This window comes from Argiope bruennichi, chromosome X2 (assembly GCF_947563725.1).
Source record: "Argiope bruennichi chromosome X2, qqArgBrue1.1, whole genome shotgun sequence".
NCBI classification, from domain to species: Eukaryota; Metazoa; Arthropoda; class Arachnida; order Araneae; family Araneidae; genus Argiope; species Argiope bruennichi.
In genome coordinates this window covers 88,927,214-88,948,442 of record NC_079163.1, presented here as the reverse complement: position 1 = coordinate 88,948,442, position 21,229 = coordinate 88,927,214, and the positions used below count along the sequence as shown (strand labels likewise).

At 28.1% G+C, this 21,229-nt stretch overlaps 1 protein-coding gene across 2 annotated transcripts; it reads left to right on the top strand.

Moving 5' to 3' along the window:
- Positions 1–9,543: 9,543 nt before the first annotated feature.
- LOC129961058 (uncharacterized) lies at positions 9,544–19,448 on the top strand. Of its 2 annotated transcripts, XM_056074867.1 has the most exons (7): positions 9,544–9,619; positions 11,437–11,491; positions 14,797–14,850; positions 15,074–15,127; positions 15,944–15,997; positions 16,214–16,267; positions 19,252–19,448. In XM_056074867.1, exons 2-7 carry the CDS (start codon positions 11,452–11,454, stop codon positions 19,347–19,349), a joined length of 354 nt encoding a protein of 117 aa, XP_055930842.1. In that variant the 5' UTR covers positions 9,544–9,619; positions 11,437–11,451; the 3' UTR covers positions 19,350–19,448. The 2 variants fall into 2 exon arrangements, with proteins under 2 accessions (XP_055930842.1, XP_055930843.1); XM_056074868.1 differs by lacking the exon at positions 15,074–15,127.
- The last annotated feature ends 1,781 nt before the right edge of the window (positions 19,449–21,229 follow it).

The following is a 21,229-nucleotide window of genomic DNA, read 5'->3' as shown; positions in this document are numbered from 1 at the left end:
ACAAGCGTTGAGTTCAAATATTTTTTTAATTCACAGAATTTGTATTCTTTACAAATTTATTTATTTGGCAACCAGGCTGATAACATTTTTTTATTCGATTTGCTAGTGGCACTCCTCAGTCCAGTGGTTCCGTAGACAACTGAAAATCCGTTACTACAAGTACGCACCCAACGGGTTTTTGATATGTGCCAGTAAAAAAGGCATGCAAAGCACAGAACGTAAAAATTATATAAATGTGCACAGTTAGCACCTTGGAGATATTCCATACTAAATGCTTAATTTAACAGAAATCGTCAAAATTTGGAAGAATTCAGAATGCTAATGTGGAAGCAAATACACACATGCATATTTTACAGCAATTTAATTAGAAAAGTGAAAACCAATATGAATAAAAAAATTCAGAAAATTAACTTACGGTTCCACTAATGAGCATAATTTTTAATTATTTTGTTCATATTTTCAGGCAATTTCATTTAGCACAGCAAAAGGGTTATTTCGAAAAAAATTATTATTCATTGCATTATCTTACAGTACCACTCATCATTTTATTTCCTCAACATTTTTTTAAATAATAGCTTAAGTTTAATATACTGTTTCGAGGAGCAGGCAAGGGAGATAAGTAGAGATGTGCCGATTTTCGATTTAACGGGGGGGAAAGCGATAATTCGGAGGGGGATGATTTTTTCTTAAGTGAAGTGATTTTATGGTCTTAAGTGAATTTCATTTCATTTTCATACTTGAAACTTTTTTCATCGGTTCATATGCATTAATCCTACTTTTCGGAAGCTGAAATTGGTGTGCCTAATGATAGAATTTGATGAAAATTCAATGTTTATCTTGGCTGTCTTTTACTTTTGCGAGATTAACATATGATGGCTTTGAAAAGGTAAAAAATAAGATTTTAAGAAGAATTAAATATTAGCATGAGAAGAATTTAATTGTTCTTGCGAGCATGAATATTTTTGATGTTGTTCTCTTTTTTAAGCAATTTTTAAAATTTCAATAATTACTGCTTATTTTAATATCTAAATGCTTAAAATGCTAACGCATGTGGAACAAAATTTGTTCTTTTTACTTTTTATCGAATGGCATCAGTCCAATTTAAACAAATAGGCTTACGAACTTTTCAGACTGTTTCGCTGAAGATTTTTACGGTTGCATTTAATTTCTCGCGTAACTAATCAACGAAACTTCAAAATATCATTAAAAATGCTCGGAAGAGAGCTCCCCGCTGATGGAAAAACAAAGCTAAACTAACGAAGAGTTTATGGAGCTGCATTCTTGTGTCACAACCAAAAGCTGCAGAGGAGATTTGGTCAGGAGAGGAAGAAATAATAGATGCAACATAACAACCACCTTCTAATGAAATAAAGAAGATCCTGAAAGTATGGGAAATTATTGCATCGCTTTGATAAAGCAGTAGCTATGCAGGCTGCAAATTCTTTAGACAACTTTTTTGTAAATAAAGAACATTTATTATAAATAATAAATTACGTTATTATAAATTTGAGTATTTTTTCTCAGTAGAACGAATTGACCTATTTTACATCGATTCCTGTGGGAAAAAAATTGTTTTGCTTAACGAGTGTTTCGTATTACGAGTAAGATTCGGGAATAAATTATATTCGCTAAGCGAGGATTCATTGAATGCTCTAAACTACTTATTGGCTAGATGAATTTATGCATTATTCAACTTAAGTTATAATGTAACTTTACTATTTGTTCTAAACTGTAAATTATTTTCTCAACATATTTTTTTGAACTCGATTGATACTGAATACAAGAAGAAATTATTCTAATATTTAATAACATTAACACGATTGTTTTTAATTAGAATAAGTGTCTTCAAAATTCTCTATTACGTTTAATAAAGAAAACGTACAATTAATGTAGCTCAATACTTAAGTCTTATATCTATTAAAAATAATTTGTTAAAATCACAATTTAAAACAGTTATTAAACATTAAAAAGATATTTTATATCATTTCAACTCATATGTATTTAATACACACACGCATATATTGAAAAAAGTTACTAAGTAAAATAAATAATGAAAAATAAACTAGGTAAATCTCGAGCAAGTTAAAAGAGAATTTAAATGTGAACTAAATCGACCAGTTATTAAAAGAAGTATCTCATAATGTTAACTGACGGAAACCGAAAAATATCTAAATTCACCTACGGAAAAGTTTTCTTCGTGACTTAATCACGTCTTTGCTGCCATTTTTCTTTATTTGAGGAATATCTTGTACGTAGTAAAGTACAAACATCAAATCAACAATCTTGGGTCAAAACAGACCCAAGGTGAACATCAGTAATTCTGAATCTGACAGATTATTTATTTATTTTCTTTATTGAAAACAACTGCTCTCATCAATAAGTATTTGCAAACATTGAAATAATTGTGTTGGCTATAAATTATTCTTCTATTTCACGTCTTAGGGTGGTCTTTTGTTGTTGCTGTTAACAAAAGCCATGCTGTTGATGGTATCCTATTACTTTTACATAATTGATGAGATGTAAAATTAATCAATAAATTCGACCATAAAATTTCATAAAAAGAAATAAGCAATTTGATTTCGAATTCCATACTTCTATGTCCAAAAAGCTATATTTCATGCTCTTAAGAAAATCTACATACTATAATCAGCAGATGTGGTCCTTCCAAAGCTCTCTTGCGTACTCTCTATAAAGAGGTCATCTCAGAAAACGCCTTGCATGACAGTGGTGTACAATACTAGGAAATATGAACTTTTGGCATGAATCAAGCATTTGTGCTGAATCCAACATCCCTGGCATGCGGTTAATAGCATCCGAAAATCGAATTTGTATTTTAAACGTGTTTTTCCCAAAACGATTGAAACAAAAATTTGATACAAAACCACACTTGTAATCATAAAATAACATACCAAATTAGATATATTTCGTCGTTATATATTTAAGTTATTTTGAGTTATCGCGTTTACATACTTCTGAAAGTACAAATCAGCAGACGATCAGATCAAATCCTTGTTGAATTTGACTCAAAATTTCATAAATGTTTACACTATAGAGGTTAAATCTGTGTACTGAATTTTACCCATCTAGATCTCTTTATTTTGTAGTTATCGTGTTAAATTATATTCTAACAGCTGCACAGGCAGACTTCTGCTGAATGGATTTTGCTAAAACTTTAATAGAAATATGCAAATTTGATGAAAAGATCAAATACCAATTTTCACCCGTCTAGCTCAAAGCGTTTTTGGGTTATCTTTATCAAATAGAAGACAATGTCAAAAATGTGTTTTTCGAAATCAGGGAGGTCTAACGATTACAATGCTTTACACAATACTTTAACAATTACAATACTCGATTACAATACTTTTCCTATATTTAAATAAATAAAGGAAATAAAAAGTCGCGCTACCAAAGCTATTCACAAAATTTTTATTTTTAAAATTTTTACTCACTTTTAATAAATTTTAAATGGTTGTAAAAAAAAAGTGTCATTGGAGACATTTTTAAATCCACTCCTTTTCCTCCCACACTCTAAACAAAATATTAAGAAACAATATATAAAAATGTAATCATAAAATAAATATAAAGATTTTTAATTACCTGTTCAATTATACATTTTCCCCCTTCTTTTTCTCACTCCTTCATACGCAGCACAAAGCGGCATGGAGATGTTTCCAAGAAAAATGCTTGATAAAACTAAAGTCATTTTTCTAAGATCATCACCAAGCATATTATTCTAAAAGTTCAGTATTCTAGATGATTGTTCAGTAGCTCCAAGATAAGAAAAAGCTTGATGTAAATAAACTTGATAGATTATGAAGCAAATACAACATTCCTTATGGCTCCCCTGCAAACAATGCATATTTTCAGATTTAGAAGAATAACACAATATTATACATTTACACACAAATTTTATGTTTTTCAGAAAATATAGTGTTTCACAACAAGTTATAACAAACTTAAGAAAAAAACTTTTAGGTATTCGAAGGTCAATCAATAGCACACAGCCATTTAGGTCCACGCATATCATCTTCACAAGTTATATGACATCGAACAATTACTGGCATTGAGAAAGTAACTGAAGCCCATATGAGTTCTTAGTCACTGTCATCTTCAGTCGTTTAGGAAGTGAAAATAGCACTCAGTATGACATCACTTCAGGAATTACAATTGAAAAAGTAAATGCACTAAAGCTTTGTCATCACGCTGTTTCTTAAGATTGGCATCAAAGGGATCTACGCACTCTGGTTGCTATGCTATTATGGACAACTCCAAATTGTACGATCTTTTGCAAAAATCACTTCACATCTTCCTGTTTAATGTCTGCAATGAGGGAATTATCACATTCTTTCGGAAGTTTCATCGGAACTTTTGAATGAATAACAACAGTAGAAGTCATAGCATCGCAAAATGTAATTCCTCATTTCATACATGTTGTTTTTTAAAAATAAGAAATCTGAGAGTCACTTGCATCACTGTCGATGGCCCCATGAGCTATCGATTGGATATATTCTATCTTTATTATTTTTTCTGTGGTAATCTTCATGAACTGATACACGACATCACAATGCCGAGGACAGGACCACTGATATTTTTGTAACTGCATACAAGTTGAGAATCTTCTAAAATGTTTACAATTCCGAAAGTTGATAAATTAGAACTTCTGAACGAAATTTTGAACACCATCTGTTACCTTTATGTTTTTCACAATTGTTCATATTGTTCGCTCATATGAACTTAATTTTTCTGCTTGCTGTTAGCATGCACGTGATGACGGTACCTCAGGCTTGCCACATTTACATTACTACAACTCATGTTTGAGTGTTATTCCTTCTTTAGAAGTTTGTAAATGCAAAATGAAAACACCTTGCACGTTATTTTTTCATGATACCTGCAAAAATAATAACAAAATATCTATGACTGGAATTTCTCAATAAGTACAGGGTGGTTATAATTAAACTTTCCCTATAAACAGCATCATACAACGCAAACAGGTGAACGGATTCAACAAAACTTGGTACATAGACTATACACGAGATGCGCACACGGAATTTCAAAAAAAAAAAAAAAAAATGTTTTTAGTTCTAAACTGTCCACCAGTGGGTGCCTTTCCCGGAAAAACATTAATTTTAAAACAATATTATAACCTATATATCAAATCTCATTGCAATCAGTTCGCATTGTAGGATGCTGTTTAAAGGGGAAGTTTAATTATAACCACCCTGTACTTTTACATATTTAACTTTTTCAATACGTATATTTATATCCTTTTGATTGTTCAACAGGATATTTCTAAATCGCCAGAAGTAAACATAAATTTTGCTCTAAAGAATAATATTTAATATTGCTTTAAAATATTATATGACATATTAATATGTTGAAAAAAAATGTCTCTCCTGCGATTAAAACTGATAGTTTCACCATAACTGTTCTGAAAAAAAGAAAAAAAATCTTTATTCAGCATCACCTGATAGGCTTATTAGGTCAGGAGAAAATTATGTGACAATGGAATGGAAATAAAATGAAATTTTAACTTCACTAACATGAACCTTTAATAATTTGCAAAAATCAGAACATAACCATAATTAAATAGATTATCCACATGATTATAATTTTATGTTTAAAAATTATCAAAGGAATACAAGATAAAATATGTAATTTTTATTTGTAACGCTCAAAAGTGGAGAAACACAGTTCATACAGTTAATTCCAACTTCTACTATATATGAGCAGACTCATTTCTGCTCATTCTCCGAAAATGAAAATTCCACAAATAAATCCATTAATAAATCCATCAAAAATTATTTTTCTAGCCTTGGTAAAGTGCTTTTCTAGCCTTGGACTACTGGAACATTTTCCAAGTATATAAAAATAAAACACAAGTAAGAGCCATTTTAATCTTCGATCATTTGTTATTTTTCAGATCAATATAATAAGAGTTAGCATAGTTATATAATATTTTAATCTCAATAAAACAAGAAAAACCTTTTTCTTTACCCAGTATTATTAAGAATTCTTTATTCAAATTATTAATTCCTGTATGATTGTGAAGTAGTTATATGATTTATTTCAGATTTCAAAATGAAAGTTTATATGTGTTTCGAGTTTTGTGGATTTTAGAATGTATTCTTGCCTAATTGAAATCCAATGTAAGTATAATCTTATTATTGCTTCTAATCTCCATTAACTTAATTATAGAATTTTCTTAAATGTGTGAATCACTTTTGATACGATGAAATATTTCAATTCAAACTTGAGCTCTTCACTAACATTTTGATATGGAGAATACTCCAATAAATTATTTTATTCTATTTATAAATCAAAAGCATGATTATATTATACATTTTCTCTGCCTTTTTCTGATTTCCTGAAAATTCCCTGATCATTTCCGATCGGCAGGTTATTTTGATAAATATACTGAAAAAGCGGAGTCACTAAAACTGGCATTTGTCGTATCAATACCTCCTCTTCCACCCCTTGCTACGGCATTGAAAATATAATATACATTTTATCTGATTAATATGGACTAAAAACAACTACAGGCAAACCACTATATAGAAAACAGAAAAATTATAACTAATACTGCTTTCTTAAGATTTATCATTAAATAAATTAACGTTAATAAAATAAGTATACTTATTTATTTTATATAACCCCCCCCCTCTTCACTTACAGAGCTGAATTTTCGATTTAAACTTCTTAAAAGTCTTCGATTAAAAGACTTTTCTACAGATGAAGGATCATAAAACCATTGATTTCTTGCAAAAAAGTGTTGCAAAAGATCACCGTTTCATGAAAACTTTAACATCCAAGCACTTTTCAAGCGGCACTCCCTTTAACATCCAGACTTTCTCGGCGTATCTCTGGAAGGCATGGACTCTTCCAAGCTGAGGGGCAGTTACCCCCCCCCCGCACTCCGAGGTAATAAAACCGTCGACGCTCCGCCTTGAATAATTGCCTTGCGGTTTTCGATGACGAGAATCATTTTCTATCAGCGTAAGAGTTTTATCCTAATGTATTTATATTTTTTAGTGTGAAGCGTTTCGCTCGCGTATTTGTAGGGTATTTTTTTTACAAAAAAATATGAAATTTATTCTATAATTGAGAAAATAGGGTTTTTTTGCAAGTTTTATGTTAGGCTTACAAACCATTTAAATAAAAACTGGCTTTACTAGCAATTTGAAAACATCTTTTCATCTAATTTTCATTAGGCTTTTACGTTTTTTGTTTTTTTTTTGTCAACACTAAATAATATGTCATATATTAGCGTGTAATTTTTTTTTTTTACATAGTAATGTAGAACATACATTGTGCATATATCAATGCGATTAGTACATTTTTTTACATAGTATTGATGTCAATGCAATTCATTGATAGATGAGATAATGTTTTAAATCTTCATTTAATACCAAAATAAAAACATTCGTTGAATAAAAAAAAAAATAAAAAAAATGTTACTGCACTTTTTGAAAGACGTTTCGAAAATAATATACGCTTTTTCAACACTTAGCTAAGATTTTTTTTTATTGCCTTTAGCATTCTTTTTTTTTTTTTTTTTTTTTTTTTTTTTTTTAAGTATAAACGGTTATCTTTATTGAAATTTTAAATGTAAAATATTATTTTGCATTTTCGATAGTGATACTAAGAGAAAAGTTTTAGAACTTCAATTAAATTTTAAAGAAGTTTTCACATTTTGTTTCCAAAACCTTACGCATTCTTGCTTTTACATTAAATAATCGAAAAAGAATGAGGAGTAAATATACATTTCAAAAATATCTTTATTTTGCCACTCTTTTTTACTAATCTTTTAAAATATAATTTCTAAAATTTTTGTCTAACCAAGGGAATATATTACGTCAAACTTTATATATCTCATCTATCGAAACAATTCGATAGATGAGATAACACACCTTTAAAACTTTATTTAATACTGAAATACAAAAATTTATGAAATAAAATTAGGGGAAAAAAATTACTCAGCGAAATATATTTTGAAAATACATTCCTTCAGTTTTCAGCCTGAACATTTTACTAAAACATTCATCTCTATTACATTCTTCATTAACTAAATATGAAGATTTAACACATTTATTATTACATTCCTTATAAATATTACGTTTTTAGTATAAACTGTCATGCTGAAAGTCTGCTTTTAAAACGTTATGTGAAATGAAGTCTTCTATATTATTAAGTCAAGATAAAATTTTGAAAGAAAGTTTCATATTAAATTTCCATAAATTTACGCTAGAGGGAATCATTTGCGAATTTTTGATAGTAAGTAAATTATATAACATTTTTTGATTCCTCATCTCCATCTCTCTCGTTTGTCTGATCCTCATTAGTTTCATCATTAGAATAAACGAGAGCTGATCTAAACTATCATTTTTTGGCCAACCATTATCTTCGCTGATAGATCACAGTCACTTTCATCAGAAGCAAGTAAAACTGCTTTAATTTCTTCTTCAATGTGTTCACGATTTCTTTTACTCATAATGAAAAAATAATAAGAGTTTCAATACAAAAATTACTCTGATAATCCAAAAACCTGATTCACAGTACTTAAAATAAAGAGTAGAAATTCACAACTGAAGAGAAATTTTCAAAATGGCATTTGAAAAAGGAACTAAGTATTTATATAACTTATCTCACTCTGTGAAGGGGGCAATAAAGAATATTCCCAATCTTTTTCTGGTCTTTTATTGCTATTTTGAAAGCGGAAGTTTGTACTTGGCCTCAGAAATTCCACAGTCCTTTGATGACAGAATAAGACGCTTGGAGTGTAAAACGACTTCCATCTACAGTAACAAGAGTCGCTACACATTTTGTGAGAAAACTGCGATATGAATAGGCTGCAGTGAAAATGCAATAGTTTGTCTTTATATCATTACAATAGTCTTGATACTGAAAAGAGCTTCTGATGCTTATCCGAAAAATAAACAACTTGTCTGTATCCTTATATATCATTCATCGTTAACAGAGCACTTCAGTGGAAAATTTTTAATAAATGACCATAAAAATCTTTCCAATTTTGAGCTAACAACACATGAAAATAGAAACTAAAACCCTTTCAAAATACAAAATATACGCCAACAACCTATTTACAGCATCCAACTTTAACCCCTACCGCCCTAAGGCACAGGGGCAACTACTGTGAAAAAGCCGTGATTGTCGAAGATAACGAGGACCTCCTGGAGTGTTTAGTAGAGTAGCCGCTTTTAATACCCATCTCCCCTAAAAGGGCAAGCAGCCACCCCAAATCGACCCACTTGGATGTTATAGGGTAAATTCTCAAACCGCCCGGCTGGAATCGAGAGCGTTAATACTTGCATAGGCAAGTGGGAAAAATTTTAAAACTCATTAAAATTTATTTCTATTTCTTATACATAAGGAGCGAAATTAAAAAAAGGCATACATTTACTTTTTATGCATTTACGATCCAGACCAAATTAATTAAAATACTTTTATTTCATAAATGAAAATAAGTATTTGTTTTGGTTATCATTAACTATAAGGATAATGAATTGAAATGAAGAACCATAACAGGATATTTTATTTACCACTGTGTACTCATCAAATTGTGAATACTGTAAAAATTTACTAATTGTAGTATTTTCGGAATAAAGTAAGTAATTATTTTCATTTCAAGTTTATAAATCTTATTAATAAAATGAAATCAAAGTGGAAATTCTAAACAGAAACTTTAATATCGATTTCACAATTATCTCCGATTAGCTCAAAGTACGGTCGGATGTTTGAATAATTATCATTAAAAAGAAACAACCTGATTTCATTTAGTGATAAAATATCTGCTTCACTTACTTCACATACACATTACATTATAGTATTTTTATTCAAGGTATTCTTTTTTTCAATATATCTATTTGAAGCAGATTTAGAGGAAACAATTGAAGAAATTATGTTGTAAAAGTCTGATTTGTAATATGAAACTCCATAAATTTCCAACGAACTGGTTTTGAATTCTCTGTATTTCAGAGTTGTCTGATCTAATATTAAATACTGTAATCTTATTTGAGATTTGTACTAAAAATAAAATCGAAATTCCTGTGGAAACCACAAACTACATATTATTTACCACAAACTGTATATTATTTACTGCAACCACAAACTGCATATTATTTATTTTATAAAAATTATAATCTTTATTCACAGGGTATATCTTTATATTACCTACATAAAATTTTTGATATTTCTAGTTTGAAATCCAGATGAGATCTTTCTTGTGTTCTGCTTTCATGTCAAAAATAATATGATAGATTGCGGTGAAATACTAGGCTGTGTCAGCCAGAAATTTTAGAGTAAATAGCTTACTTGAGAATGCATTTGACAAATTTCATTATGCAGACAAATTCTCATTGTACATATTTTATCAAATTTTAAGCAATTTTTTTTAAGTACTTGATCAAAATCTTCTTCAGATAAAAATACGTATTATAAAGTTATTCATTAAAAGTTTACTACTTTTAAATTCCTAATGTATTTTTATGGTTTTAAAACTGATTGTATAAAACTTTAAAAGTTAATATATAAATTAGTAGATTTTCTTATGTTTAAAATTTTACTGCAAAAAATAATAGAGACAGGATGTTAATCACATATAGAAACCACTGTCTTTTGAAAGCTGAGAATAAATCAGTTATATAACAATTAAGATTATGAAAGTACATGGAAATTAGACGGAAGTGAAAATACTTTTGATTGTATAGTTTGTTTAACAGCCAATTACGAAAGAAAATAATAAAATTATAACTTAACAACAACAAAAAAAAAGAACTATGTTATTTTAAATGTAATCGCTAAACAGTCTAACATTGCAGTTTAATTTTTTAATATTGTGCATTATAGCAATTTGAAGATGTCTGCAAATAGATCTAAAAAGAATACTTCACAAGAAGATTTTTTTTGTAGCATGGTAAAATTTTGAATCTAGGTTATAAAAGCCTCTGATGTTAAACTAACATTGCTGGGCTTTGCAAAAATGTTAATACTTATAAATATTTTCAGTACTGAGCTATATCCAAGAAATCACACAGTTGATAATAAGATGAAGCTTATTTAAATTACAAAAGGATAAAAGCTCTCATCCAGTATTTCTTTCAATATTAGTAATTTAGAATGATTCCTGCCAGTGGGGGGGGGGGCAATAAAGAACAGATGCTTTGACTGCCATGTAGTCCAAATAATAATGAGCTCACTTCAATCTATAAAACTAAATATGGCAAGGGGTTATAGTAATAATAATAAAAAAAAACTATACAAACAATGCACTTTTTACATTTGCAACATTACTAATTTCTATGCCATTATTTTTAAGCTTGCATGCCTTAACTAGGAAAAGACTATTTTTTTAAAACTATTTATTCAATCAAATGTGTATGGTATTTTTATCATCTTATTAGAATACATCTCATTTTCTAACAGGTACAAATCAAAACAATGGAAGAAAAGAGAGAAGAAAAAGAAAGATCTTCAAATTGTATGTATTGATTTTTTTAAAAATTATATCATGCATTTAACTAAAATTGGTTTTTGATTGCTTATTAATACTCCATTTTGATAGTACTATTAGTGTTCAGAAAGACAGAAATTTCTCAATGTATATGACATCATGTATAGAAAACTGGTATATATTGCTTTCAAAATTAAAGGTTATTAACTGCTAAAAAAACTTATCTATTATTAGTTTAAAAATATTAAAAAATAATTTCTCAAATTATCATCTTTTGCAATTCATAAAAGTCAATAAATCTCAAAACAATGAAATTCTGTGAATTTGTTGGCCAAGTCTTAAGTGATCATACTGCTACTCTGCTGTAGGTTTTGAGCAGCATTTGCTGTATTGCAATTTAGTAACTTAAGAAATCTCACATGTTCAATCGAGCTAAACTTTGATGAGTAAACTTAAACACTCAGTGGATTTCTTGGCTAATATATTTATAACATAAGCTGCTTGTTCTGAGCATTATGCAGCTGTAATTAATAATGAGATTGATACCAAAATTTGTCAACATATTATTCAAAGCATGCAGTCAATGATTTTACGGCAGAAACTAGACAAAATTTTAAATCAAGAAGTATAATCTTTGCATTTTAAATGATATAATACCTTTTGTATTCTTTTAATTTATAAAGTAGCTCAAATATAATTACAATTTAGCATATATTTAATCGTTAAGCAAAGCAGAAACATTCTAATTTGTATTGGTTAGATTATCTCAAAATTACAGCATGGAACAGAGCATGAACGTGTTAAGAAAAACGATGAAATCCGAATAATAATTGTTACATCTGGAAGAAAAGCATATCTTTGATAATGCCATTTAAGATGTTGCTGAATGAATCTTTGGAAAATACTAAAGGTTCTTATAGAGCCTTTGTCACAATGAGAAAGACATTTTTTAAACTTCTAATTTTAATATTTTTTCTGGTTTGTTTAATAATCAGACTTAAGGGGTTTACTTAGCAGATTTACTTTTTTTTTTTTTCTTTTTGTATATATAGAAAATCCTTATGTTTCTAATATTTATATATGTGAATTTCAAATAAAATTTTTAATTATTGACTACATCGTAACCATCAATGATTAATTAAACAAATCTTAAAAATTAAAACTATTATAAATAAAGATACTGTTATAATAGTTAAAACTGTATGAAATTATATTATTTTGTAATTAACAATTTTAAATATACAATTAGGACTGCATAATATTTTCAAAGGATTCCCAACTAGCATAACTTGCTCCTTGAAAATAATAGCCTTCGAGAACAGGCATCTAATTATGTTACTCCATAATTGGGAAAAGATTTCTACCACAATTGTGACATCGATGGAATCAAGTCCTATCACTTCAGCCCAATCTAGAAACAGCATTATACTCAGCTCAATGGCAGCCACTGAAGGTTACTGGACTGGGGTGGGGGTATATGCAAGTCAATTAAAACATACTATAAGCAAGTTGCTAAGTAACCTTGTGAAAGATACAAATTCTAAGAATTGTAACATATCATGATTACAATGTGTGTTTACAGTGTGTTAATTTACTAAAATTCATAGTATTAATCACTTATTTATAGTATAATGGGTTATTAATTATTCATTTAAGTTACTAAGGTCTATTCCATTAAGCGAGTTCTATAAAATAATAAATTTTAATGTAAAATTTTGTTTAAAGTTTATTATTTCCTTAATTCCTTTTAGTTTCCTTCCTATTAATCCGTCATAATATTTATTTAAATGCTTTTATTTGCAAGCAAGGAAATCATTACTAATAATTAAGACAAAATTTTCAAGAATATTTCAGTCATTTATTGCATGGTGTAAAAATCTTAAGTGAAAAAAAAAATATTCTCCCAGAGTTAATAAACTAAAACATTAAACTAAAATAACTGTGTAACTAAATAGATCTATTATTAATAGAAAAGGTCTCACAATATGCAATACTTAGGGTTACAAGATGCTTCAATCAACTACAGAGTTTGCCTTTCCTTACTTTAGTTGAGCTTTGTAAGCCAAGGTAGCCATGCTACATCAAGCAGATATAGCAAATGAAACTTCTATTTTAAAACATGATAAATAAATTTTAAAATAATCTGTCCAAATAAATAAGTTAAAAATAAATGCATAATGTCCAAATATTACAGTAAAAACATATAATGATTTTGACTTAAAAAAACTGATAAAAAGATAGAATAATCAAAAAAAAAAAAAAAAAAAATCTAATAAAAATTCAAGTTTAAAACTTATTCATTCCAATAATGTTTTGGGAAAATCTCTTGTGGTTAGGAAATTTCAAATTAGAATAAAATTCCTTGAAATTTACATTCTTAAACATGCTTCATGATGATCTTAAGCATTAAAAAAAAAAAAAAAAATTTTTTTTTCAAGACATGGCAGTTTGCATAAGAACGCAGAATTTATTTCTGGGACAATTTCCAGCTAAGAACACAATTATAAAATCAGAATATCAAAATTATATAAACTGATGAGTCTTTTCATTTTAATCATCATGGAAAATATGTGTAAACAAATGTGTTCTGTCTATCATTCATTCTACTTTTCATTAGAAAATATTTGCTTTTTTTGCCACACATCACCAAATTAACCCTTAAAAGGGACATTTTTTTCTAGTCATATTATGTTAAAATATTTTTAGGCTGGAAATTGAAATAAGAAAAGTGATTCATTTAGCTTATTAGATAAATTTAATTTGATTAATTAATTAATTTGGTTAATTAATAATTAAGTAACAAATCAAGACACATAATTTTGTCTGAGATAAAGAACTAAAGCATCTAAGTTTCTGACTTACTAAAAAAATTTGTCAGAACTTATGCCAACCTACATGATTTCATACAAAGATTGATAAATTTGGTGGGAAGCATACTTCCCATGGCCTAGATAGGGTTAAGCAAAGGGCAAAACAAATATTCAAGCTTCTTTGAGCAATAAAATTATATTTATAAGGTGAAAAAAACATTTTTAATTTTGTTTAACCAGTTAACTTTCAAATGTACGATTCATTTTACACACAAGAATTTCATATATATCATGCATTTGTTATTACAATTATTTATTAACCAATTTCTGCAGAATAAGTCAAATTCATATGCACAGATATAGTATATTCAAATTAAACAAAAATCCTTTATCCAGTTTCTTAAAAGAAATGCTGATAGGAACATCTATACTACGGCAATTATATTAAACTCAGAATTTTTCAATATTTTCTCTTACTTGAAGACTATCAGCAATAATTACTAATTTCTTGCCTGCTTTCAGCCCCACCTGAACGAAAGGAGATACCAGCCCCCATCTTTGTAGAAGTGGAAGAAGGTATTTTACTTAAATTTATTTGATATATGTAAATGTTATTGATATAAAAATTTAAAGCTGCAATACATGCTATCAGATTTCCCTTTTCTTCATTTTGTTTAAACAAAGAAAAAATTTCTTATATGATATCTCAAATAACTAAAATTTGATTATGCTGAAAGAACATTCCGATGTTTTCATTTTCTGAAGATTACCGATAATAGACACCATTTTTTTTTTTTAGCCCCTCTTGGACCGGGTAGAGAATTGGAAATTTCTGGACATTTAGTAGTACAAGGTGCATTTAAAATATATTATTCCTTATTTTTGAAAAGTGTTTCCATATATTAGATATCACAAGTTATTTACACATTTTTTGAAATTGACTTTAATAGAATATATAAGCAATCATTTGATTTAAACAATTTTATTTTTGCAGTAATTATTGCAGGTATTATTTTAAAACATGCTTTACGATGATCTTAAACATTAAAAACAAAAGATTTTTTCAAGATATGGCGGTTTGCATATAATTACACAGAATTTATTTCTGGAACAATTTTCAGCTAAAAATAGAATTCTGCAATCAGAATACCAAAATTACATAAACTGATTAAGTCTTTTCCATTTAATCATCATGGAAAATATGTGTAAACAAATGTGTTCTATCTATAATTCATTCTACTTCTCATTAGAAAATAAGATTTGCTTTTTTTGCCACATGTCACCAAATTAAGTAAAGGGCAAAACAAATATTCAAGCTTCTTTGGGCAATAAAATTGTATTTACAAGGTGAAAAAACAACGACACATTTTTAATTTTGTTTAACCAGCTAACTTTCAAATGTGCAATTCATTTTACACACAAGTATTTCATATATATCATGCATTTGATATTACAATTATTTATTAAACTATTTCAGCAGAATAAGTCAAATTGATATGCACAGATATAATATATTCAAATTAAACAAAAATCCTTTATCCAGTTTCTTAAAAGAAATGCTGATAGGAACATCTATATTACGGCAATTATATTAAACTCAGACTTTTTCAATATTTTCTCTTACTTGAAGATTATTAGCAATAATTACTAATTTCTTGTCTGCTTTCAGCCCCATCTGAAAGAAAGGAGGTACCTGCCCCCATCTTTGTAGAAGTGGAAGAAGGTATTTTACTTAAATTTATTTGATATATGTAAATGTTATTGATATGAAAATTTAAAGCTGCAATACATGCTATCAGATTTCCCTTTTCTTCATTTTGTTTAAACAAAGAAAAAATTTCTTATATGATATTCCACGTAACTAAAATTTTATGCTGAAAGAACATTCCGATGTTTTCATTTTCTGAAGATTACCGATAATAGACACCATTTTTTTTAGCCCCTCTTGGACCGGGTAGAGAAGTGGAAATTGCTGGACATTTAGTAGTACAAGGTACATTTCAAAACATATTATTCCTTATTTTTGAAAAGTGTTTCCATATATTAGATATCACAAGTTTTTTACACATTTTTTGAAATTGATTTTAACAGAATATATAAGCAGTCATTTAATTTAAACAGTTTTATTTTTGCAGCAATTATTTGCCAACTTTAAATCGGGGGGGGGGGGAGACTTCTGATAATCACTTTTTTCCAAATTCAAAACTAGTTGCAATATTAGCACATAATTTAATTTTATAAATAAGATACTTGATGGTTTCTAAAAATGTTAGAATAGTATTCAATCTCTGAGAATATAAAACAAAGTGCAAATAATTCCAGAATTTTGGGATATCAGGAAGTGGCAGGAAATTCGATTGCAGAATTCCATTTGATATACATGAATTAAGTTTTTCTTTTCTTTTTAAGAACTTAATAATAAGCAAACTTCCATTTATGCTTTTATAAAACAATGAATTTAATTTTAAAATAAATCTATAAGCAAAGAGAATTGTTGCAAAACAACTATGAGGATGTCCTCACATCAAAATCATTAGAAACACATGTGGAAACAGTCTCAAATTTTTTTCTTCTCTTCCAAGTTCCCTACTTTATTGTATAAAATCCTCCAATCTTTGTCTTTAAGTTTAAAATATAATAATCTGCATTCTTACTGAAATCCTTTTTCGTATTTCAAACATTCAAATTCATATGAAAAAGAACAGTTCATAGAACTTTTGTCTTAATATTTCATATGTACATATACAAGGTGCACCCCCCTCTCCCATACACACACAATAAAATTACAAGTGTTTATTTCCTTCACTATTGGAATTACTTATATTTCCAATTACAAAGTTTCACTAAAAAAAGTAGACAATTGAATAAAAAGACTCTGGTTTCTGCAGAGATTGATTTTGATCCAATTCTATCCTTATTAGCAAACTCCTAAAACACTTCAATTAATGCATCATATCATCTTTCAATACTAGGTGAATGTTAATAAACACATCATTACAGAAATTAAATTAAGATTCCACCTTCTTAATAAAGAATATGTGATGTGTATATTAATCCTGAAAAATACAATGAAAGACAAGTTCAAAGGCAACGGAAAATGATCTATTACAATTTATTTTCTACCTTTTAATATATTAGCAAATTTGGAGGAAAAAATTAAACTTTCTGTGCTTATAGATGAATCTCAGAAAAACATACTTCCCATTGACATTTTTTCACTACGGAGGCTGTGTAAAAATTTAATCTTTGGTTTCTGAAGAAGTAGATAATAAAAAGTTACAAAGAGTTTTTAAACATTTGGGCAACTTATTTAATTGACCTATTGGGGAACTTTGAAACTTTGCATTAGAAGTATATGTTTAATTGCAACAGTTAAGGATATAAATGCTTCTTCCACTTTTTTTAGGACATCCTATGTATACCACTTCTAGAAACTGTTGGATGATTAGGAAAAAATCATTGTATATTGAAAGTAAAGGATAGGTAAAGACACCTGAATTCTGAAAACACCTGAACATTAGTGAAGGGTAAAAATCTGAGAATTTCGAATACTTTAGAATGCGCATGTGGTGCATATTAATGATGTTGTTCCCCAAGAAAAGTCACATAATTTCTTAAACCTGACAAAAAGACCAATTTGAAACTGTTTAAAATTTATTATCATATAATAAAAAAAAATTAAAACAATATGAAAAATAAAAAATAAAAGTCTCAGTCCACAACATCACTCAACATATTAAAAAAAATCCAATTTTAATTTGTTTTTTCAAGAGGGGGAGGTTGGTTATGGAAATTGCTTGACTTTATATTTCTTTCCTAACTGTTGAATTGATCAGTAATACATTTTGACGTAGAGAATGTCTTTACACCTACATTTATAATACTAGAGGAGAAGAATCTGAAGTAGTGAAAAACAAATGGATGAGAGAAAATGCTTTGAAAAAAAGGAAGTGTCAAAGAAAGTAAAGAATTTTAGAAAGCCATCAATTCAATGAATTTGCCACAAAATCATTACAAATTGGGTTTTCAGAAGGATTTTTCTGAATCTTTACATTCATATTTGTTCAGAGAATAATTTTTTTTTTCAGTCTAAACAGCATCTAGTTTAATTCAAATTTGTTACCATCTGCTATTATACTATCATCTAAAATTAAATGCAGCCTGTAACAGTTGGTTCATTATAGCACAGCCGTAGCAACATTTCTGTTCACTGAAAGTGCAGGAAGAGGGGAAGGATGCAAAAACGGCCAATGATAGTTAAAACTGATATGATATACTGAGTAAATAAAAAAAAATCTTTTATAAAAACATATACAATTTATAATTTATTTATTGCAGTGATATGCACACTTGTTGCACATAGTATTTTATAACAATATAGTTCTCTGCAAAGTTTTTCAAATATATATCATTTTTATTAAAGCCATTTACAAAATTTAAAAATTTGTTGATATACATATAAAAAAAATAACGTAAGATAGTTTTCCCAGTTTCTAAAGGAAATAAAAAAAAAAAAAATCATATGAAGGATGGAGGGATAATGCAATTCTGGCAAAGGACACAGTACCAACTCAGCACGACCCAGCATAAAAGCAAATGAAAACAAATTTGCTTTAACTTGTTTTTTCTTTTTCCATTTTCAATTCATTTTTCATCTGAGTTTTTATTTTTTCCCTTATTTTACCTTGAATACTTCTACCCAAATGTTAACGAAAACTAAAGTACCAACACAGTAAGATTTTTAGGGATTTTACTAGGACAAGAATTGTGATACATATATGAATTAAATATTCTTTCTAAAGCAGGATTTGTGAAATAAACAAAATCATTGTAAAATCCTAGAATTTCATTTTTCAGAGAGTACGAAATCAAGATAATATAGAACACAATCACTCCTGATCTCAAATTACATTACTTTAATTCTAGTAGAGAATCCCAAAACATTGTTGATAATTATTTTATACATTTTTCTTTTAGCTCAAGTACCTGAATCAAATGAAAGTGCTGTTGCTTTGCCAGGAGGTTCAGGCAAGAAAACCGATACATCTTCATCTAGTTCTAATGAAGATCATTAATCTTGATAGTGCACAAATCTGGTTAAAAGGAGCATGGCATTGCATTTTATCCTATGCACATGCTGTAACAAACTTAATATATTTTTCTCTTCATTAAAATTTAATAGCTAAGTTATAGGAGATGAATGAAGACTATTGTTTTCTTTTAATAAATCTGCTTGTAACAATTTCTCAACCTGACTTTTATTTCTTGATCTTCAACAGGACAAGTACAATAAGATCTGAGACTAACTGGTAAGTCAGAGTTGAGTAACTATTATTTGTCAGCACTATTATTTGAGATTCAAATCTGAACTTGCCTATATTTGAAATGACAGCATAATTTTAAAATAACTAATGAAAATAATTAATGGGTTGATGAGCATGCAGATATTTTAAATTAAGTGGCAGTCATGTAACTCGTATGTCAAAATTTGGTTAAGAATTTTCACAACTGATGCTATGTATGCTTAAAAAAAGATGGAACCATATCTTAAAATTAAAAAAAAAAAAAAAAACTGTAATCAAAATTTTTTTTGACCATTTGGAGTTTATCCCTTCAAAAATTGGCATGTTTTCTTTTCGTATCCTGTATTTCCATTATATTCTATTACTTTGTTATTTTTCACATTATGTTTTTGCTTTAAGGTTCATGGTATTTTATACTTATACTTTCAATAACATACAAGAGTGTCAGAGTATATTTTTCTTACAAAATGTTACTGTCTCCTAAATTATAGTATTAGTGCATTTTTTTTAATTACTACTATTACTTATATGCCAGACAGAGCCTTCGATTTTGTCAGAAACTTCATCCCACATAAGATTTATAATTTTTTTTCTTTTCTATCAAATAATTACAATACATTTAAGAAATATGCTAAGTCAGATAATTTCATGGATCATATTAACAGCAGCAAAGAAATATAACCAAGCCAAACAAATTAAGTTATTTCTTAAATGGCTCAATATTTTACACACTATAAAAAGTTGTAAAATCTTTTAGTAAATTAAAAAAAAAAAATACTCACCATATTGATTTAACTGTGTTCACATCACTATCATCAGTTATAATGCAAAACAGCAAATCTAACCAGGAATGCACTATGAATTTTATTATGATTATCATTCAAGATGTATGTTGTAATTTATTAATATCAAACTGATCTCGTGATATCATGGGGGGAGAAAAAACACTGATCATGTGATGTAATATTATAGGTTTTAGATACTCTCGTAAAAAGTATTGTCTTGTGTTTACTCCACTCTGCATGCTCAAATAGATAAATCAAAGTACCTGAAAATTAAAAATTATATTTATTGCATGTTGTTATGTTCATTATCAATTATAAAAACACAAATTGTTCTTTTTTTTACATAAAATTGTTAATACAATATTGCACAAGCATTAAAATGATATCATAAAAGTGTTCAATTAATGCTATGAAATTTGCTGATACCATTATATTAATTAAAAAATCATTCAAAGTAAGAGGAATGAGATTGAAGGATCATAACTATATGATCCTTTAATTTCATGACAACTTAATCACAGTAAACTTGAGACCAATTCTATATATCTTCATACATGATATTTCAAAATATTTAGCATTTTGTATCATTAAAACAAGTATATTGTGTCATCCATGTTTATATCATTTTTGAGAATCTAAGGAATCGGACATGATAAAATTTGTAGTCTGTCTTTATAATTACCATTAAATATCATAAAGAATACTATTCTAATATATAATCAGACATGATACTGGTGTAGAATAAATAAAGCTGAACTTCATGTAACAATGAATAGTATCAAAAATAAGCACCAAGAAGTAAAATAAGCATGATTAATTGAATAATAAAATGAATAAATTTATACAAAAATGCCTGAGATTTGAATA

What these genes read in the sequence shown, in the direction of transcription:
- LOC129961058 (XM_056074867.1), top strand. Translation starts at nt 11,452, where the DNA reads ATGGAAGAAAAGAGAGAAGAAAAAGAAAGATCTTCAAATT. An exon ending in AAAAGAAAGATCTTCAAATT is followed by an intron (nt 11,492 to 14,796) that starts GTATGTATTGAT and finishes GCCTGCTTTCAG; the next exon opens with CCCCACCTGAACGAAAGGAG. An exon ending in CTTTGTAGAAGTGGAAGAAG is followed by an intron (nt 14,851 to 15,073) that starts GTATTTTACTTA and finishes TTTTTTTTTTAG; the next exon opens with CCCCTCTTGGACCGGGTAGA.